Source organism: Fundulus heteroclitus, chromosome 4, assembly GCF_011125445.2.
Source record: "Fundulus heteroclitus isolate FHET01 chromosome 4, MU-UCD_Fhet_4.1, whole genome shotgun sequence".
In the NCBI taxonomy this organism is placed as follows: Eukaryota; Metazoa; Chordata; class Actinopteri; order Cyprinodontiformes; family Fundulidae; genus Fundulus; species Fundulus heteroclitus.
The window spans coordinates 4077477-4095536 of NC_046364.1; the positions used below are offsets into that span (position 1 = coordinate 4077477).

The window sequence follows — 18060 nt, forward strand, 5'->3', positions numbered from 1 at the left end:
TTTCCATCCCAGTTGTCCTGCTTCCGTCCTAGTTGTGAGTGTGAGCAGCAGTGAATGAACACGTTTGAGGGGGGGGGGGGGGGGGGGGGTATAATGGTGCCAGAGCGTTGTATCGCCTCATTGTCCCGTCTGCAGCAGAGGCCGGAAAACATGTCTCTGCAAATGAAAAGGCCTCAGAAAGGCTGATTTTTCACGGGCGGAGGGGAAATGCGTGGCTGGCGGATCAAAGGACGAGCCGCTGATGGAGAGACTTAGGAGAAGATTCAGAGGAGGGAGAACGTAGGAAACGTCCAGCAGAACCAACCACACTGCAAAAATGGATCTAAAAATAAGTAAAATGTTCTTAAAGTTAGTGTATGTGTCCTTTATTTAAGCAGGTAAATAATATTATCTGCCAATGGAATGAGTATTTTGACCCCTAAAATAAGATATTTAGACATCCTGCACTTGAAATAAGACAATGGAGATGAATTGTTCCTATTCTAAGTGCAAAAATCTTATTACATTGGCAAATCATCTTATTTAGCTGCTCAAATCAAGGACAAATACACTCATTTTAAAGAATATTTTACTTATTTTGAGTTCTGTTTTTGCAGTGCAGATGAAGAGCAGCGACAGAACGCGTGTGTAAGCTGCAGTAAACAGCGAGGATGTCTCTCTCTCTCTCTCTGAAGTCCAGAGCCACTGGTGCGCTTCCATTCCTCAGCTGTGATTAATAACGCCATACCAGATGCCCGGCGGTCGGCGTTGTGAAACCGCTCAGTAATTGCAGAGCACGCTGCCGTCAGAGGGCTGATTGGTGGCTGCGTTCCCCGTTAGCAGGTGGTTCTAATTAAACATCCTCTGACTTTCCTCTGCTCTGCTTCTCTGTGTCTCCTTCCACGCCGCCCGTCCCTCCTGCACTGTACCGTCTGTTCTTCATGGAGGCTGGCATGCAGCGAGCGTGAACGAGGCCGACGTAGACGGCAGCGGAGACGGTGGGTCTGCACGGTTCCTCACCTCTGATCAAACTCAGATCCCATGCAGTTGGTGCTGACTTCCACGTTTCTGTCCGCAGTGTTTTCCTTTCCTGCTCTGCCGAGCGACGAGAGCCTGATGGGGGTCAGCAAGCCGCTTCCCAAGCAGCTGTGGGAGGCCAAGAAGGTAAGGCTTCCTACGCCGGGGCTGATCGGCGTCTTCAGAACCAGGTTTACCGCTTTTAAGTCGGATTATTCACTGGTGCCCCAATAAAAGAAGCTTAGAAACTTTCTAAACTCCAGAACAAAGTAAGTCTGTCGCTGCACAACATGTGCAACACTGAACATTTCAAAACAATGTTCATGTCACTCTGAGTGAAAAGCCAAGGAATACACTGCAAAAACAGAACTAAAAATAAGTAAGATTTTCTTGAAATGAGTGCATTTGTCCTCGAGTTGAGCACGTAAATGAGATGATCTGCCAATGGAATAAGATTTTTGCACTTAAAATAGGAACAACTCATCTCCATCATCTTATTTCAAGTGCAGAATATCTAATTATCTTATTTTAGGGATCAAAATACTCATTCCATTGGCAGATAATCTTATTTACTTGCTCAAATCAAGGATAAATACACTAACTTTAAGAACATTTTGCTTATTTTTAGATCTGTTTTTGCAGTGTAAAATTCAGTTTTTCAAGTGAGAGACTGAGGTGCACTGCAAAAAGAGAACTAAAAATGAGTAAAATTTTCTTGAAATGAATGTATTTGCCCTTGATTTGAGCAGGTAAATAAGATTATTTGCCAATGGAATGAGTATTTTTTACCCCTAAAATAAGATAACTAGATATATTGCACTTGAAATAAGATGATTGAGATGAATTGTTCCTATTTTAAGTGCAAAAATCCTATTCCATTGGCAAATAGTCCTATTTACCTGCTCAAATCAAGGAAAAATACATTCATTTCAAGAAAAAAATTCTTATTTTTAGGTCTATTTTTGCTGTGTGAGCGTTTGTAACATCAAACCCACTAGAGTCTGAATCAGGGGTGTCCAAAGTGCGGCCCGGGGGCCATTTGTGGCCCCTGGACTGATTCTGCTTGGCCCCCAATGGCAATTCATGAAAGTTTCATCCCTCCTGCACCGACCGTTGGTGCAGAAAGTGTTTTTTTTAGGTTTAATTGGATCAAATTTATTACAGAAAAGCAAAAATCTTACAATGTAAAATGGCACGACACAAAGTAATTGTCTTTTAATAACCTCGCTTTTTACATTCTCTTTAATGTCATAATAATAACACCTCATTTATTCAATGGCTTTTACTTAAATGCAGACTTTGATGCTCCAAAGTCTGCATTTAAGTCATTTATTAAAATTGCCTAAATTACAGCAAGTGTCTTCAAAGAAAGACTCATTTTCTGTTTTATAGCTGTGAATAGACCCAAATTCTGTTGATTTTTTTTTCTCAATCATAACACTAAAGAAAAGCAGACTAGTTTATCCTAATAATATTTAGTTTTTTTTAATAATATTGAATGCTTTTGACCACATGAGTTTGGACATCGCTGGTCTAACAGCTGTTTCTGCTGCTCTTGGTGGACAAATCTCCTAGTTACTCTTTTTGTTCCTTCAGCTCAGCTAAAAAAGGCTGAATAACATGAGAAAGGCGTCTCACAAAAGGCTTTTTCAATCTTTTTTTTTGTTCACAAACTCAGAACTTTTTCAGGATTCCTTGTTTCGATACGCTGCTCAGTAATTTAAAAGACTCGTGTGGTGAAACCCTGAGATATTCCATCACATCTATCATGGCTTAGAGATAAATGTTTCATCATGTTTGTTCTAAAAAGCTGGGATTTCATCATTGACTCATTAAATTAAACTTACAGATTAAACACTAAGACGTTTTCTAAATCTAAGGTAAAGTTGAGGACTGCACAGAGCCCAGTGGACATGTTCAGGACAGGACAATCAGAAAAACACTAACCAAGCATGAAGGAAGAAGCCACAGTTGTGTTATGACGGCTCACACCTACATGGAGATGTTTAGACGACCCAAACTTAGCATCCCACACCGACTGTGAAGCACAGTGGTGGCAGCATCATGGTACGGGCCTGTTGGAAACAGCTAAAAATGACCCAAATCGAGACGTTCAAGCAGAATGGACAGAATCCCCCAGAGCTGCTGAGTTACTGCTGCTAATGTTGGCTTTACGAGGAGCCAAGCATGGGGCGCACTTAGTATTTCACACTTTGCTGCTAGGCTTCAACTCCAAGCAGAATCTGTGTGTTTAACTGCAAAAACGGAACTAAGAGTAAGTAAAATGTTCTTAAAATGAGTGAATCTGTCCTTGATTTGAGCAGATAAACAAAATGATCTGCCAGTGGAATAAGAGTTTTGCACTTAAAATAGGAACAACTCATCTCCATCATCTTATTTCAAGTGCAGGATGTTTAATTATCTTATTTAAGGGTCAAAATGCTCATTCCATTGGCAGATAATATTATTTACCTGCTCAAATCTATGACAGAAACACATTTTAAGAACATTTTACTTATGTTTAGAATGTTTTTTGCAGCGTTTTGGTTGGACTGAAATGATTTTAGACGCTGTCTGCTTCTTTTTATTCTGTGCTGAACACCTGGAACCTCAGAACCAACGGAGGGTGTGCGTTTCTTCTTACAGTAACTTCAGGTTATAGGAAACCAACCAGGCTCTGCCTTTCTGTCTGTTCCAGTGGTTTTCCAGGGTTTGGAGAACATAAAGGTGGAACGTGGGTCGGTCACAGAACATGACACGTGTTACCGCTGTTTCCTCGTGTTTATTCCTGTTTGTAGTGCTTTTATTTTGGCGGCACCAGACGCCTTTATTTGACGGCAGGCTGCCAGGAAATGGGGGTTGAAGCTGCGGCGAGGACTGAGTCCTCCGTTTACTCTGAGGGCTTAAAGCCACACGCTGAGGATCCATCCTGGACTCCATGAAGGTCCTACGATCCGCCGCCGCCGCTTCAGCAGCGCAGCGGGAAGCATTTCAGGCCACGCTGATGGCCTCGGGTCAGTTCAGGTGATCACAACACCTTGAATTGCTGTCGTGACTTGGCAGGAACGGGTCACCCCGCCTGTTCAACCAGTCCTTCCCGTCTGACTCTGAGCCACGCGCATATTTTCACCTCCCCACGGCGGGACGTGTTTTCCCGGCCTGGGGGTTCAGAGCCGCTGCCTGGCCGCGTTCAGCCGCTCCCCAAGGTGAGCCGACCCCCTCTGCACTGCAAAAATAGAACTAAAAATAAGTAAAAAAAATTTTAAATGAATGTATTTTCCCTTGATTTGAGCAGGTAAATAAGACTATTTGCCAATGGAATAAGATTTCTGCACTTAAAATAGGAACAATTCATCTCCATCATCTTATTTCAAGTGCAGGATGTCTAATTATCTTATTTTAGGGGTAAAAATACTCATTCCATTGGCAAATAGTCTTATTTACCTGCTCAAATCAAGGGCAAATACATTTATTTCAAGAAAATTTTACTTATTTTTAGATCTCTTCTTGCAGTGTGGTTTTCCCACAATGCATCAGGAACCCTGCTGGCCAGTGCGCCGCCAGCAGACGGAGCGATTCTGGCTCTGTGAGGCGAGAGTTGATGGTTGCTCAGGTCTGCGGAGCAGTTCCTGTTCTCTCCATCCTGTGGAAGCCGCCCCAATTCAACCGAATTAGATTTTAAATTTGTTTACTTTAGATGAGACGTTTGTCTGTTCTGCTTCTTATCTGGACATTATTGAAGTTACAATCTCACCTCAGCTGTGAATCATTAAAGTTCACCTCCCTGCTAACTAGATTCAGGAACCAATATGTCTTTATTTTGTTTTTAAATTACTGCTTTTCCCACCTAGAAAATCAGACTTATGACTTCTTAGCTGTGAAAAGGATTATTTTAGAATAAATCTACTTTGTGCTACTGAGCCTATTAACTTGTTTCTCTTGGTAATCAAGCATTTTTAATTAATAATGTAGATAAATAATAAGTAGATTTTTTTTTCCCACATCAAAAAAAAAAGGAAGAAAAAAAAAGAGAAAAAAAGGGGGAAAAAAAGAAGAAAAAAAATGGGGAAAAAAAGAAAAAAAATAAGAAAAAAAGAAAGGAAAAAAAAGAAAAAAATAAGTAGATTTAAGAAAAAAGTTAATTTATTTCCCCCCCCAAAAAAGTCTGTTGTAACATGACTTAAGGTACGAAATGCCCTGTGAGGGACTGGCGACCTGGACGACCCCCCCCCCCCCTCCCCTCACACTTGTGACCCGGCACAGATGAGCGGGTGTAGACCTGAGACGGATGGTTGGACGTACAGAACGGCGGAGCGTGGAAGTGATCAGCGGTTGTTGCGTAAACGCTGCGTCTGTGTTTGTGTTTCAGGTCCAGTCTCTGGCGTCCAGACCCAAATCATGTGAAGTGCCTGGAATCAAGTAAGTCCTGGAAAATGAAGTCTGCGTCTCCAGAACCGCTGGTTCCACGTGACTTTACTCCGAAATCATCGATCGATGCTTCTGCTGCTCCTCCATATCAAACCAGGGTTTCTTCCACCAGCAAATCAGACCTTTTAGCATCTTCTAAAAGCAAATAAGCGAGGCAGGATCAATAGGGGGGCACATAGTTACTGGGGACGATGTCAGCATGATGGCTTCATTGAATATTATGATAATATTAATTATGACCGCCATATTCTGAGTTTTAGCATCTCAGCCACTCAGAATAAATGCCTGGTGTGATATACCACTCCCATTTCTATTAATTTTTTATTTGTTTGATTCTATTTCATTCAATGACAAAATAAAAAAATGTGTACTCTGCCACTTTAGTCCCACACCCCTACATCAAATCTGCCTCATCAGGCCTGTGGAAGGAGATGCTAACAGGGAAACACGGTGGCGGCAGCATCATGCTGTGGGAGTGGAGCTCCTCTGCAGGGAGATGAAGGAAAACTAACTGAAGGCTGGAAGAAAAACTATTTTAGGTATTCTAGGTTTGATCCTGCAGCTGCCACTGCAGTGAAAGGTGGTTCTGCTCAGTAACATGAAGGCACCACTCCTTAATCAGAGCATAAGATCGAGTCAGTGAGACGTCTGTCCTTAGAGGACCCTGACCCATCAGCAGGACCTCCAACGGGCCACTAGCACCAACGTCTCTGACCAAAACTTTAGCAGCAGACGTCAGACCCGTTGTTGGACAATGTCCTCATGTCCAAGAGTCTGCAGGCGGTTCCTGGAGGACCATGGTCTGGCCTCCATGCACGCCTGATATAAACCCAACAGAACGTCTCTGGGACGTCGTTTAGGTCCATCTGATCTCCTCAGAGCGTCCAGGAGCTCCGTGATGCTGTGGTCAGGATCTGGGAGGACCGTCCTCCACAGGCAGGACTACCAGCAGGTGGGGGTGGAATGAACACTGCAAAAAGGGAACTAAAATTAAGTAAAAATTTTTTTAAATGAGTACATTACTTCTTGATTTGAGCAGGTAAATAAGATTATTTGCCAATGGAATAAGATTTTTGCACTTAAAGTAGGAACAATTCATCTCCATCATTTTTTCAAGTGCAGAATATCTAATTATCTTATTTTAGGGGTAGAACTACTATAATCCCACTGGCAAATAGTCTTATTTACCTGCTCAAATCATAGAAAAATAGACTAATTTTACTTACTTTTAGTTCCCTTTTTGCAGTGAACCACCGAGGAACGTTTAGAGCTGCAGCAGCGACATTTCAGCAGATTGGAGCTTCAGTTTCCTCCTTCCTCCTCAGATTAAATCCTCTCTGTCTCGTTACCTTTCCCACATCCAGAGGGACTCCCTGCAGGGCGTTATACCAGAAACAATCTGATGCGTTTTCAAAGTATTCCCTCATTTTTCTTCAAGCACATCAATTATTTGTAGATTTTTTATTTGCAAAGAGCTCTTTAAAAAAAGCAGGTAAGCTTTTTTTTTTTTTTTTATACCCCCAGAAACACAGCTTCTCTCTGGGATTACGTCATAAAAGATAATTACACATGGATTGTTACGACTGCTGCTGCCCTGTAGCTGTGAAACAACTGGCCTCCGTCATTCATGAGTCACGTTTTCATCCAACAACGTCGTCCACTGAGCCTCCAAAGATTCAGGATTCAGTAAAATTCAGATGAGGATGAGAACGGCTGCCGTCTGATAAACGGCCGTTTTTATGAAGCCGAGCGTTTGCTCACTACTTTTTGTGCCGTGAGTCACGGCTCATTTCCATAATCGCATTTTGGAACAAATAGATGTAAAAAAAAAAGGAGGGGGGGGGGTGGTTAATGAGCGGCAGCAGCGACACAAACACCTCGTCCTTTTAATAACCCGTCTTGTTTCTGTTTTAATGGCTCATCAGTGACATCTCTCTCTGTCCTCTCTGCAGCATATTCCCGTCTCCAGAGCAGAGCGCCTGTCTGTCCCACTACCAGGGCTCGCTGAGCACCGGCGGCTCTCTGCCCGACCTCAGCAACCTGCAGTTCCCCTCGCCGCTGTCCACGCCGCTGGACCCCGAGGACAACGGCGGCTACCCCAACCTCAGCGGGGGCAGCAGCACCGGAAACCTGCCGGCCGCCATGATGCACCTCGGCATCGGCAACTCGCAGGGTGGGTGGAGATGTGCGGCGCGGACACGCTGCACTGCAAAAACAGAACAAAAAAATAAGTAAAATGTTCTTAAAATTAGTGTATCTGTCCTTGATTTGAGCAGGTAAATAAGATGATTTGCCAATGGAATAAGAATTTGTGCACTTAAAATGGGAACAATTCATCTCAATCATCTTATTTCAAGTGCAGGATGTCTAATTATCTTATTTTTAGGCATAAAAATACTCATTCCATTGGCAGATAATCTTATTTACCTGCTCAAATCAAGGACAAATACATTCATTTTAAAGAACATTTTACTTATTTTTAGATCCGTTTTTGCAGTGCTGCACTGCAAAAACAGAACAAAAAAATAAGTAAAATGTTCTTAAAATTTGTGTATCTGTCCTTGATTTGAGCAGGTAAATAAGATGATCTGCCAATAGAATAAGATTTTTGCACTTAAAATAGGAACAACTCATCTCCATCATCTTATTTCAAGTGCAGGATGTCTAATTATCTTATTTTAGGCATTAAAATACTCATTCCATATTTACCTGCTCAGATCAAGGACAAAAACATTATGTTTAAGAACATTTTGCTTATTTTTAGATCCCTTTTTGCAGTGTGGTCTCTCAGCCTGAAGACGGGCCGGAGACGCCGTCCTCAGGCGCTGAGGACGGAGCTGCTGGCGTTAATGAGCTGAACATTTGCTCCTGATGTGAGAAGCGCTGCTGAAACGTCTGAGCGGCGTTTCTGGGCCAGCAGGTCGTACATTATTAACGAGCCTCTGAGTGAGCTCTCTGTCTCCGGAGGGCCGCTGCCTGATCCGATCACACCCACTGCTGCTCCCTTTCACTCCTTCCTCTTTGTCCGGCCCGTCGGGCTCTCATGTCCGACACAGTTCGGCCTGGCCGCGCACCAAAGGCGGCGCAGGAATCCCGACCCGCTCTCTCCGGCAGTCAGACAATCGCCTCTTTTCTTCTCCCTCCCCTCCCTCCTCTCCCTCGCCGCTCACACAATAAGGTCCAGTGTTTCCCGTCGGATACCAGAGACGCAGAAAGTTGTTCTGACTGAGTTCTGTCTGCGCTCTCCCGGCAGGTCTGTCCTCCTCTCTCAGCAATCCCTCCATCCAGGCGTCCCTCAACAACTGCCAGCTGCAGTCGTCGCTCAGCAACCCCTCCATCAGCTCGTCGCTGCGTCTGTCCGGCAGCTCGCCCCGCCGCCGCCCGGCGCCCATCAGCCCCCTCACCCTGTCTCCGGGAGCGGAGCAGCGCAGGGGTCTGTCCAAGCAGCTGTCCCCCACCATGTCCCCCTCGTTGTCCCCCATCACGCAGGTACGCCACACCACAGTCACTCAGGGACTTGTTTCATGTCTTGTTGTATGTTCTCCTCTGTGCGCGTGTCTCTACACTGCAAAAATAGATCTAAAAATAAGTAAAAAGTTCTTAAAGTTAGTGTATTTATCCTTGATTTGAGCAGGTAAATAAGATTATCTGCCAATGGAATGACTATTTTGACCCCTAAAATAACATAATTAGATATCTTGCACTTGAAATAAGACGATGGAGATGAATTGTTCCTATTTTAAGTGCAAAAATCTTATTCCATGGTAAATAGTCTTATTTACCTGCTCAAATCAAGGACAAATGCACTAATTTTAAGAACATTTTACTTATTTCTAGTTCTGTTTTTGCAGTGTACTAGCTTCACTGAGATTTCTTCTGCTTTGCCGGACGGCTCAGGTTCAGTCAGATCGTCCGTCCGTCTCTGCTCGTCTGCTAACAGGTTTGCTTCCAGGTTTCAGCTCCGTCCAGCTGCTGCTGATGGAGGCGTTGATCCCCACAGGGCGCCGCCGCCGTGTCTTTAAGGCGTTCAGGGTGCAGAAATCCACATTTCCATCACTACCGGTTGTTCTTCCACCTGAGCTGTGGGTCTCTGCAGCTCCTCCAGAGTTACCCACGGGCCTCTTGGCTGCTTATTACAGGGTGCTTGCGCAAGTCTTGAAAGTCTTAATAAGTATGGAATTTTGAAACACTGTTTTCCAGACCTTGAAAAGTCTGTGTGAATTTTGTGTGAAAGTCTTAATAAAGTATGGAAAAAAATGTGTGGTAGAATTTTACAGTATGCACAAAGGCATTTTGAAATGAGAAATAGGAAGGTAGGCTATAAAACTATAATGTTACTAACTGGTCACGTACTGCATTAGCCTAATGGAATCAAACACTTGTTTGATGTGAAATTCATGTACTTGTAATTTTCATGTTTTGAAACATTTTCATCAGTAAAAGCATAATTTACTGTGAATAATGCATTTGTTCATTGAATACTAGCCTATAAAAATTAACATTTCTAATAAACAGTTTGTACAATCTCAACCAATGAAGTAGGCAGTAGGCACACAAGTATACAAGTACATAAAGTTAAGGTCTTGGGGGAAAAAAAATATCAGTTTTAAAAAAGTCTGGAAAAAGTCTGGAATTTTAATTTGGAAAAAGAGCAAGCACCCTATTATTGGCTTAAAGCCGGCCTGACAGTCCAGGTCCTGGTGGGTCTGCAGGCGCTCCGTCTTCTCTCCAGGTCCAGATCATCAGAGCTCTGGCAGACGTTGCTGTAGAACCCGGCTGCTTTAAACTGGACCAGAACCTCCTCCCTGATGCTGCTGGTTCTCTAAGGTTCCTTAAAGAACCTCTGAGGTCAGAAGCAGAGATCTCACACAGATGTTATCTGGTGTTGAAAAGCACGAACGGGAAAAGAATCGACGTTTCCGCTGCATTTCACTGACTGTCAGGTTTAAAGCACCTAAAACGTTCATTAAACCGCACACAGGGAAGAAAGACAACAGACGTTAATTTTGCTCTCGAGAGGAGAAACGACAAGAGATCTGCTCCTTTACAAATCTTCCATCGCTCTGAAGCAAACCTCGTCGTCACCTCTCTTATTATTTCAAATAGGGGAGGTTCTTAATTACAAAACACAGTTGCAGCACTAAGGAAGTAGGGGAACAATGACATCCAAGATAACACAGCATGATTTAATCACATCTCTTCCAGGCACCTAATGCAGACCATTCACTACTCAGGGAATGGGTCACAAGTATCACAGATAACTGGGTGCATCACAGTTACACAAATTCCTTGTTTCATTATCAACACAACTTTTTTTATTTTTTTTATTTATTTATTTATTTTTATTAAATCAACATAAATCACAGCACAGAATACGTTTACACAGTTAATGTACCAACCCAAAAACCTCCCTCCCACACTCCCTCCCCCCCACACATACACACACACACACACACACACACACTTATTCACATTCATTCACCCACATTGAATGAAATCATTCATCCGCAAATTACATTTTCAGTATAAACATTTGAGAACTTCCCATCTATTGTTATGTTTTCTAGCTTCATTATTGGTTTCAACCATATAGCTTTCTAAAGTTATAAAATGCTGAATAAATGTTTTAAAGAAATTAATACTAAGTGAGAAACTATTTTTGGCTTTAAAAATAAACCTTTTACCAAGTACAATGATTAAATTAACTAAATCATGACTGTTGATGAACTCTCCCAGTAAAACAGAAACCACATCAAGCTTGATAGACAGACCAATCTTTAAACACATTTTTTCAACTTCCACCCAAAATTGAGACACAATATGACAATACCAAAACAAATGCAGGGTGGATTCAGACTCCTGACAACAGAAACGGCAGTCATCTGACTCTGTCATATTCCATAATTTTAACATTTTTCCAGTGGGTAAGAAATTACAACACAACATGTTTCCTGTCTTCTGCTGGTCTCCTAGAATGGCAGAAGATAGTGAAGGACACAAACAAACAAACGATAAATCTACAACACTAACCACCTCACATACATGTTCCAGTAAATATATGATGACAAACCCAATAACTCATTAACACAATAAAAGAAATACAAAATATTCCAACACTGACTCAGAAAACCCAAATGAGAAACTTTAACCTTTTCTGCGAGGTGAGAACATGTGCAGAAGTTTAGGTGCTTTAAATGCTTTGGGGCTGGTGTATATGTAGCCTCGTGAGACCATCCTGATCTCGCGAGCTTTCAAGGTTTCACTCGCAGATCAGTCTGGCTACTTTCCGTTAAAGAAAATTTGGAGCCGTTCACCAAACGAACGTCCAATCAGCGTTGGCTTTGAGGCGGGTTGAGGTGTGACGCAACGAGAAGCGCGACAGTTCAGTCTAAAGAACATGGCGGTTTCAGCCGATGAAACTAGCGTTAGCGTGGCTATCGAGCAAGTTTTATCGGAATTACAGAATATTTCTTAACTGAAAGAAGAGCAAAACGCTGCTCTGGAGGCTTTTCTCAGAGGAAAAGATGTTTTTGCTCTTCTCCCGTCTGGTTTCGGCAAGAACTTGTGGTTGTGTTTGATCTGATTGGTTTATTTGGCCCGTCTATCACCAACATAGGCTAATCAGCTAACCAGTATTTTCGCCCCTTCCCAAAATTACTTCAACGGAAGGTTTCCAGATGGATTTGCTCCACACATCCATCCAGGGAGTCAGGTTAGGTGTCTGGGACTAGAAAGAAAACGTGGTAATATGAAACTGGGGTCCGTTGGCAGCGCTGTTGTGCCGCAGCTAGAAGGTTCGTATCCCGTGGAAATGACGGTTCTCTCTGGCTTCTTTCTGCAGCCCAAAAACATGACTGCTAGGTTAATTCTCTAAATTTGACTGGCTTTCTGGTGACCTGTCCAGGCTGGAGCCGCCTCCAGACCATGGATGGATCAACAGGAAACCGTCTGTAGCTTCAGAACGGAAATGGTCACCGTTGCCTAGAATTTGCTCCCTTTTATCTGTCCGTGGTTAAGGTGACTTGAATCGTGAATAAACGTTGAGTCCAGAGCTCTTTGGGTCCTTCTGTCATGACGTCTGCCTCCTCACTGTCGCCTCTGCAGGGAGTCGCTTTGGACACCAGCAACATGCCAAGAGAGCCGCCTCCGCCATATCCGCTCTATCAGCAGCCCCAGCATGCAGTAGATCACGGCCGGCCGCACCAGCAGCCGTCGCAGCAGCAACATCAGCAACATCAGCAGCAACAGCTTCAGCAACAGCAACATCAACAACAGCAACAGCAACAACAGCAACATCAACAGCATCTTCAACAGCAGCAACATCAACAGCAGCAACATCAGCATCAGCAACAGCAGCAGCAACATCAGCAACAGCAGCAGCAACAGCATCAACAGCAACAGCATCAACATCAGCAGCAGCCTGTTTCACCTCTTCAGAACATCCCTCTGGACTTTAACTCCAGCCAGGCAAGGCTCACGGTCCTAAATGGACTAAATAGTTTAAAATCGCTGAATTGTGCGAGTTTATCTGCAAAAAAAATCTGATTTCCAGCTTCCTAAAAACCTGATAAATGTCAAGGAAATTCACCTTCCAGGAGTGTCACCCGCCCTGGTAGAGATGAGTAGAAAGTCCAGATTATTGAATTATTTATTTTGCAGCATAATTTCACCCTGAAAGAAAAGAATACTTTTAACTAGAACATTTCTGAAGAAATTTAGAGAGGGGCCTGCCTCGTGGTGCGTACTGTACCGTCAAAAATACTAACAGGAAGTAACACTGCAAATTTCAGGTTCCTACGGTCTACAGCCCCGCAGCGGCCATTAAAAGGTGCCATGTTAAGTCAATGGAGCGTGTCCCTGACCTCCTAGGAGCCTCTGGCTAGCAGCGTTGTCATGGAGACTCACTGACAGCTGCAGCGTTGTGTTACTCATTATTATCTTTATCATGTGGGGGACTGAGTATAAAAATGATTTTAGTGTCTTTGAAGCATTTCTGCAGCGTGTAGCAGAGGCAAAAAGGGGTTAAAAATGAATGTTTGACACCTCATAAAATAGACGTGCTTTATCCAGCTTGGCCCAGATTTGTTGTGGAGCTTTCTCTCTAAAGGAAGTAAAGACTCTGTCAAGCAGAAGTTGGTAGGACCTTCCTAGAGCTATTTCCGGTTAGCAACATGCTAACCGTTAGCCGCTAACATAGTTGTGTTCAGTATCACCGGGTGATGGTACTCTGTTAGTTTGGTCTAAAATCCTGTTCTGGGAAGTGCCTCAAAAAGGGAGATAATACGATTTTGCATGGTTATTGTTTATTAAGTCGCCATGGTAACTCAAAATGGCAGCCTATACAAAAAGAGCACCTGACTGGATGAAGAGGCACTTATTGACATGTATACTATGGGGGTGAAACTGTAACATATTTAAACTGCCACACCAGGTTTTGATCCTGCAACCTCTGGAGTGCCAGTCCCACAACTTAACCATTAGACCAAAACCCAGACATATATAAACCTGCATATGGCGAATGATAACTGCATACCTGACCATTGGAGAGCACTGGGAGAGAGATGATGGCGAGCAGCACTTTGTTTTGTCCGGAACCGTAAATGCTAGAGACGTAATTTTTTTCTGCGATTATTTCGTAACGGATAGGGGAACAGGACAAGCTATGGGTTTTTGCTGGAAATATTGTAAAGGGACTTTTTGGCATTGTTTTTCGCCATTTACGTCGCCATGGTAACTCGATATGCCGTGAAATACAAATTGCACACTTCACGGCATCGAGACGCACGTTTTGATATATGCTTTGTGGAGGTAGACCGTACGGTTGGGGCTGTATTAACGGTGAAAACCCTTATTAGGTGGATAGTAATAGGCACAGCCCATGCATTTGCACGGCAGTCGCCTAAATATATACTTTTATTTTAGTATAATATTGAGTGGAGGGAAACCCTGGTACCACATCCTCTACGGCTGTTAATACATTTCTGCAGTATAGATGGGCGGCACAGACGCTCTAGATTTATTACCTCGTATGTTTTGGATCATTATCCCAGGGAAAGGCGAGCAGGTTTTTATTTAAGATACGCTGGTATTTTTTTTTAATCATACGATAAACACAAAGTTGTGGTTTCTGGCAGGATTTCTTGCCAGAACCGTCTTTGCTGCTGACGCGTCGTTCTGATGAATGCTCCGTTATGGCCTCTGTCCTGTTAAGTCGTGTGAAGCAGGCCCCTAGCTGGAAATCAAGCCTCCATAAGTCTGCTTGTCATTGATCAGATATGATTAGAAGAGTTTTGAACGTTTGTACTGTGTCCCGTCTGACAGCAGAACAGCATGGCGTCACTGTTCAGCGACCCGTTTGTGGAGCAGCAGTTCTCCAACCGGCAGAACAAGGCGCTGTCCTACCAGGTGAGGCTCCATCAGACACAGACGCTTTTTACCAGCTTTAGATCTGTCCTTGTAGGAGAAGCACAGTTAGTGGATCTGAATTTATGTTTTTGTTTTTTTGTCTCTGTTGTCGACCAGCTGGACCATTTCAGCCTGTTGGAAAACGCTTTGAGCTCCTCAGCAGGGGGGTCCTGCTACGACCCGTCGTCCCCCTCGTCCTCGCTCTACTACTCCCAGGCGGCGCTGTCGGGCCTGGGGGGCAGCCACGGCAGCCTGCAGGACCCGGGCCACATGAGGTCCAACATGCTGTACTCCAACTGCAGCGGAGGGCTGCCCAACATCATCCTCACCGGTGAGTCCGCCGTTAGAAACCCCCCCCATTCCCCAACGATCGCCTGAAAACCTCTAAAGCTTTCAGGTTTCAGGCCCAGTGTTTGGCTGCTGCCTCTGGTTCAGATCGTTCAGATCTTTTACTCGCCCTCAACGTGTTACAGACACGCTGCGATGCAAAGGCTTCAGATTTCACCCTGTAGCTCCCAGATATGATAAGATAAGCTTTATTGATCTCATAGTGGAGAAATTCACTTGTCACACATTGGCTAAATAATCAAAAGAAGGTGCCAAAAGGAGGAAAAGGTGCATGAGGTATATAGACAGTGCACTGCAAAAAGGGAACTAAAAGTAAGTTCAATTATCTTAAAATTTCTATATGTTTCCTTGATTTAAGCAGCTAAATAAGATTTTTTGCCAATAGAATGAGAATTTCTACCCCTAAAATAAGATAATTAGACATCCTGCACTTGAAATAAGATGATGGAGATGAATTGTTCTTATTTTAAGTGAAAAAAAATCTTATTCCATTGGCAAATAGTCTGATTTACCACCTCAAATCAATGAAAAATACACTAATTTCAGGAGGATTTTACCTACTTTTAGTTCCCTTTTTGCAGTGTGTGGCAGCAGGAGGCTCCCTGGTTCTCCCAGAAACCAGGGAGCCTCCTGCTCCTTAGTCTTTACAGAGTCACTGAGACGTCAGGAGAAACGCAGCCCTGAAACAAACCGTCTGGTATCGGTTGTTTTTTTAGAGGCTTATATCACTCAGAATCATTCTGTAGAACATCTTAAATCTCGTAAACTTATTCCATCTCAGAGTATCTGCTCATTTATAGCCTTTTTCCTCTGAACAAAGACTCTAATCTACAATCAGAAACATCTTAAATGTTTCATTGATCTTCAGCTTCCGGTCCAAACACCGTTACTTTATGTTTTTTCAGCACCAACCTGCTGAATCTGGTGCGATCCTGTGGCTTCTACTTAACTATATAATACACTGGAGTGCTGATTTTGCCGAAAAACTGAAGTCACTGGCGGCCATCTTGCTCCTCCCTACTCTCACAGAATCCCGTAGGATTTGGTTGCAATAACAAGCAGTTTTCTGGCTGCGTGAAAACGTTTCACAGGTAATTCTACAGTCAGTGGATGTACTAACACTATCAACTACTAGGAAATTAGGTGCTAAAATATTTTATATGTTATTTATATTAAATATATATATATATGTATATATAAATATGTGTATATGTATATATATGTATACACATATGTAAATATACGTTTTTGTATATTGTTATTTATATATTTATAAATGTTAAACATATATATTTAAATGAATAAAATGCAAAATATTTCAGCACATGACTTTCTCAGTACTTGATATTTTTAGAACATAACATAAAACTATATGGCATTTGACATTTTAAAAGTTTTAAGCCCCCCTGAACATGAAAAAATCCTCGTTATTCGATGCTGTAGCGCACATATTCCTTAGTTACTGAGGGGAAATAGGGAGTACCAATATGGCGGCTGGTGGCTTCAAAGCGACTCGTTCAAACAGACGGTGATTAGCACTCCAGTGGATAATATAGCTCAGTGGTGGCTTCTCAGTGTTTTCTCTCTGTACTTTCTTATGTCGATGGGTTTGAGCTGTGTTCAGGTCTGATTTTGTTGTCTCCGTCTCAGATGACTCCAACCCGAGTCTGTCGAAGGACATCAGCAGCGCCCTCTCCACCGTCCCCGAATGCTTCGACTCGGAGGGCGGCTTCCCGCTGGAGGACGAGCTGCGCATCGAGCCGCTCAGCCTGGACGGCCTGAGCATGCTCAGCGACCCCGACATGGTGCTGCCCGACCCGTCCGTGGAGGACACCTTCCGCAGCGACAGGCTGTGAGCGCGGCGGCGGCGGCGGCGGACGCGCGGCGTCAGAGTGTACAGACCTGGACGCGCGTGCCGGCGACGCCAGACTCATGAAATGTGAATTTGTGAGAGGAGAGCGGCGAACAATCAGCGCTTACAGCCGCTCTGCTGTAACCAAAACGACGCCATCGCCGAGCCAGGAGGGCGCCGGCGTGCTCTCCCATCGCCAGCTCTCAGCGCCCAGTTACCCTGGAGCCATGGAAACACCATAACCATGGTTACACACCATAGCAACCCCTTCGCCGTGCCGACGAGCGGCAGAAATCCAACACATGGTTTAGGTTTGCTGCAGCGCTGATGAAGGAGCAGAACTCCTGCGACCGCTGCAGCGCAGGCGGCGCCGCGGCTGGCAATGAAGAAGAGACGGATTCGACTTTTCAAATGTATTCCTTTACATACGGTGTCAGATTATTTTTAAATGTGTGCGTTCATAAAAAAAACAAGAAAAAGAAAAGAAAAGCCGATCAGAAACGAGACAAAAAAAGGGCAAACTGTTTACAAAGACTGTATTAAGCCAACATGTGAAGTTCCGGCTGAGGAAATGCAGAAAATAAATGCTTTATTTTATTTTTTTTTATTTTATTTGGGTTTTCTTCTTGCAACTCGGACGACCAGTTGGGTTCCTTCCTGCCAGCACACTGCAAAAACAGAACTAAAAATAAGTTAAATTTTCTTGAAATTGGTGTATTTGTCCTCGATTTGAGCAGGTAAATAAGATGATTTGCCAATAGAATAAGATTTTTCCACTTCAAATAGGAACAATTCGTCTCCATCATCTTATTGCAAGTGCAGGATGTCTAATTATCTTATTTTAGGGGTAGAAATACTCATCCCATTGGCAGATAATCTAATTTACTGGACAAATACACTAACTTTAAGAACATTTTACTTGTTTTTAAATCCGTTTTTGCAGTGCAGGACACCAGAACCCGGCGTCGGGTGCAGGACTGGCTCTGGGTCGGCCACGCCCACCGGGTAACCGCGAGCGACGGGCGCGCGCC

The 18060-nt window shown here is 43.5% G+C and overlaps 1 protein-coding gene across 4 annotated transcripts in view; it reads left to right on the plus strand.

Annotated features, from left to right (window-relative positions):
• crtc3 (CREB regulated transcription coactivator 3) overlaps positions 1–17629 on the plus strand; it is a 54535-nt gene extending 36906 nt beyond the window's left edge. For 2 of the 4 annotated variants that reach the window (XM_036135897.1, XM_036135899.1), the window contains 10 exons: positions 927–977; positions 1058–1143; positions 5366–5415; positions 7377–7597; positions 8678–8913; positions 12529–12649; positions 12719–12891; positions 14746–14829; positions 14947–15160; positions 16828–17629. In XM_036135897.1, coding sequence (XP_035991790.1) covers positions 927–977; positions 1058–1143; positions 5366–5415; positions 7377–7597; positions 8678–8913; positions 12529–12649; positions 12719–12891; positions 14746–14829; positions 14947–15160; positions 16828–17033 — 1442 coding nt within the window. In that variant the 3' untranslated portion in view covers positions 17034–17629. The remainder of the gene's footprint in view (positions 1–926; positions 978–1057; positions 1144–5365; positions 5416–7376; positions 7598–8677; positions 8914–12528; positions 12650–12718; positions 12892–14745; positions 14830–14946; positions 15161–16827) is intronic. The other 2 variants (XM_036135898.1, XM_036135900.1) reach the window with 1 other exon arrangement.
• The last annotated feature ends 431 nt before the right edge of the window (positions 17630–18060 follow it).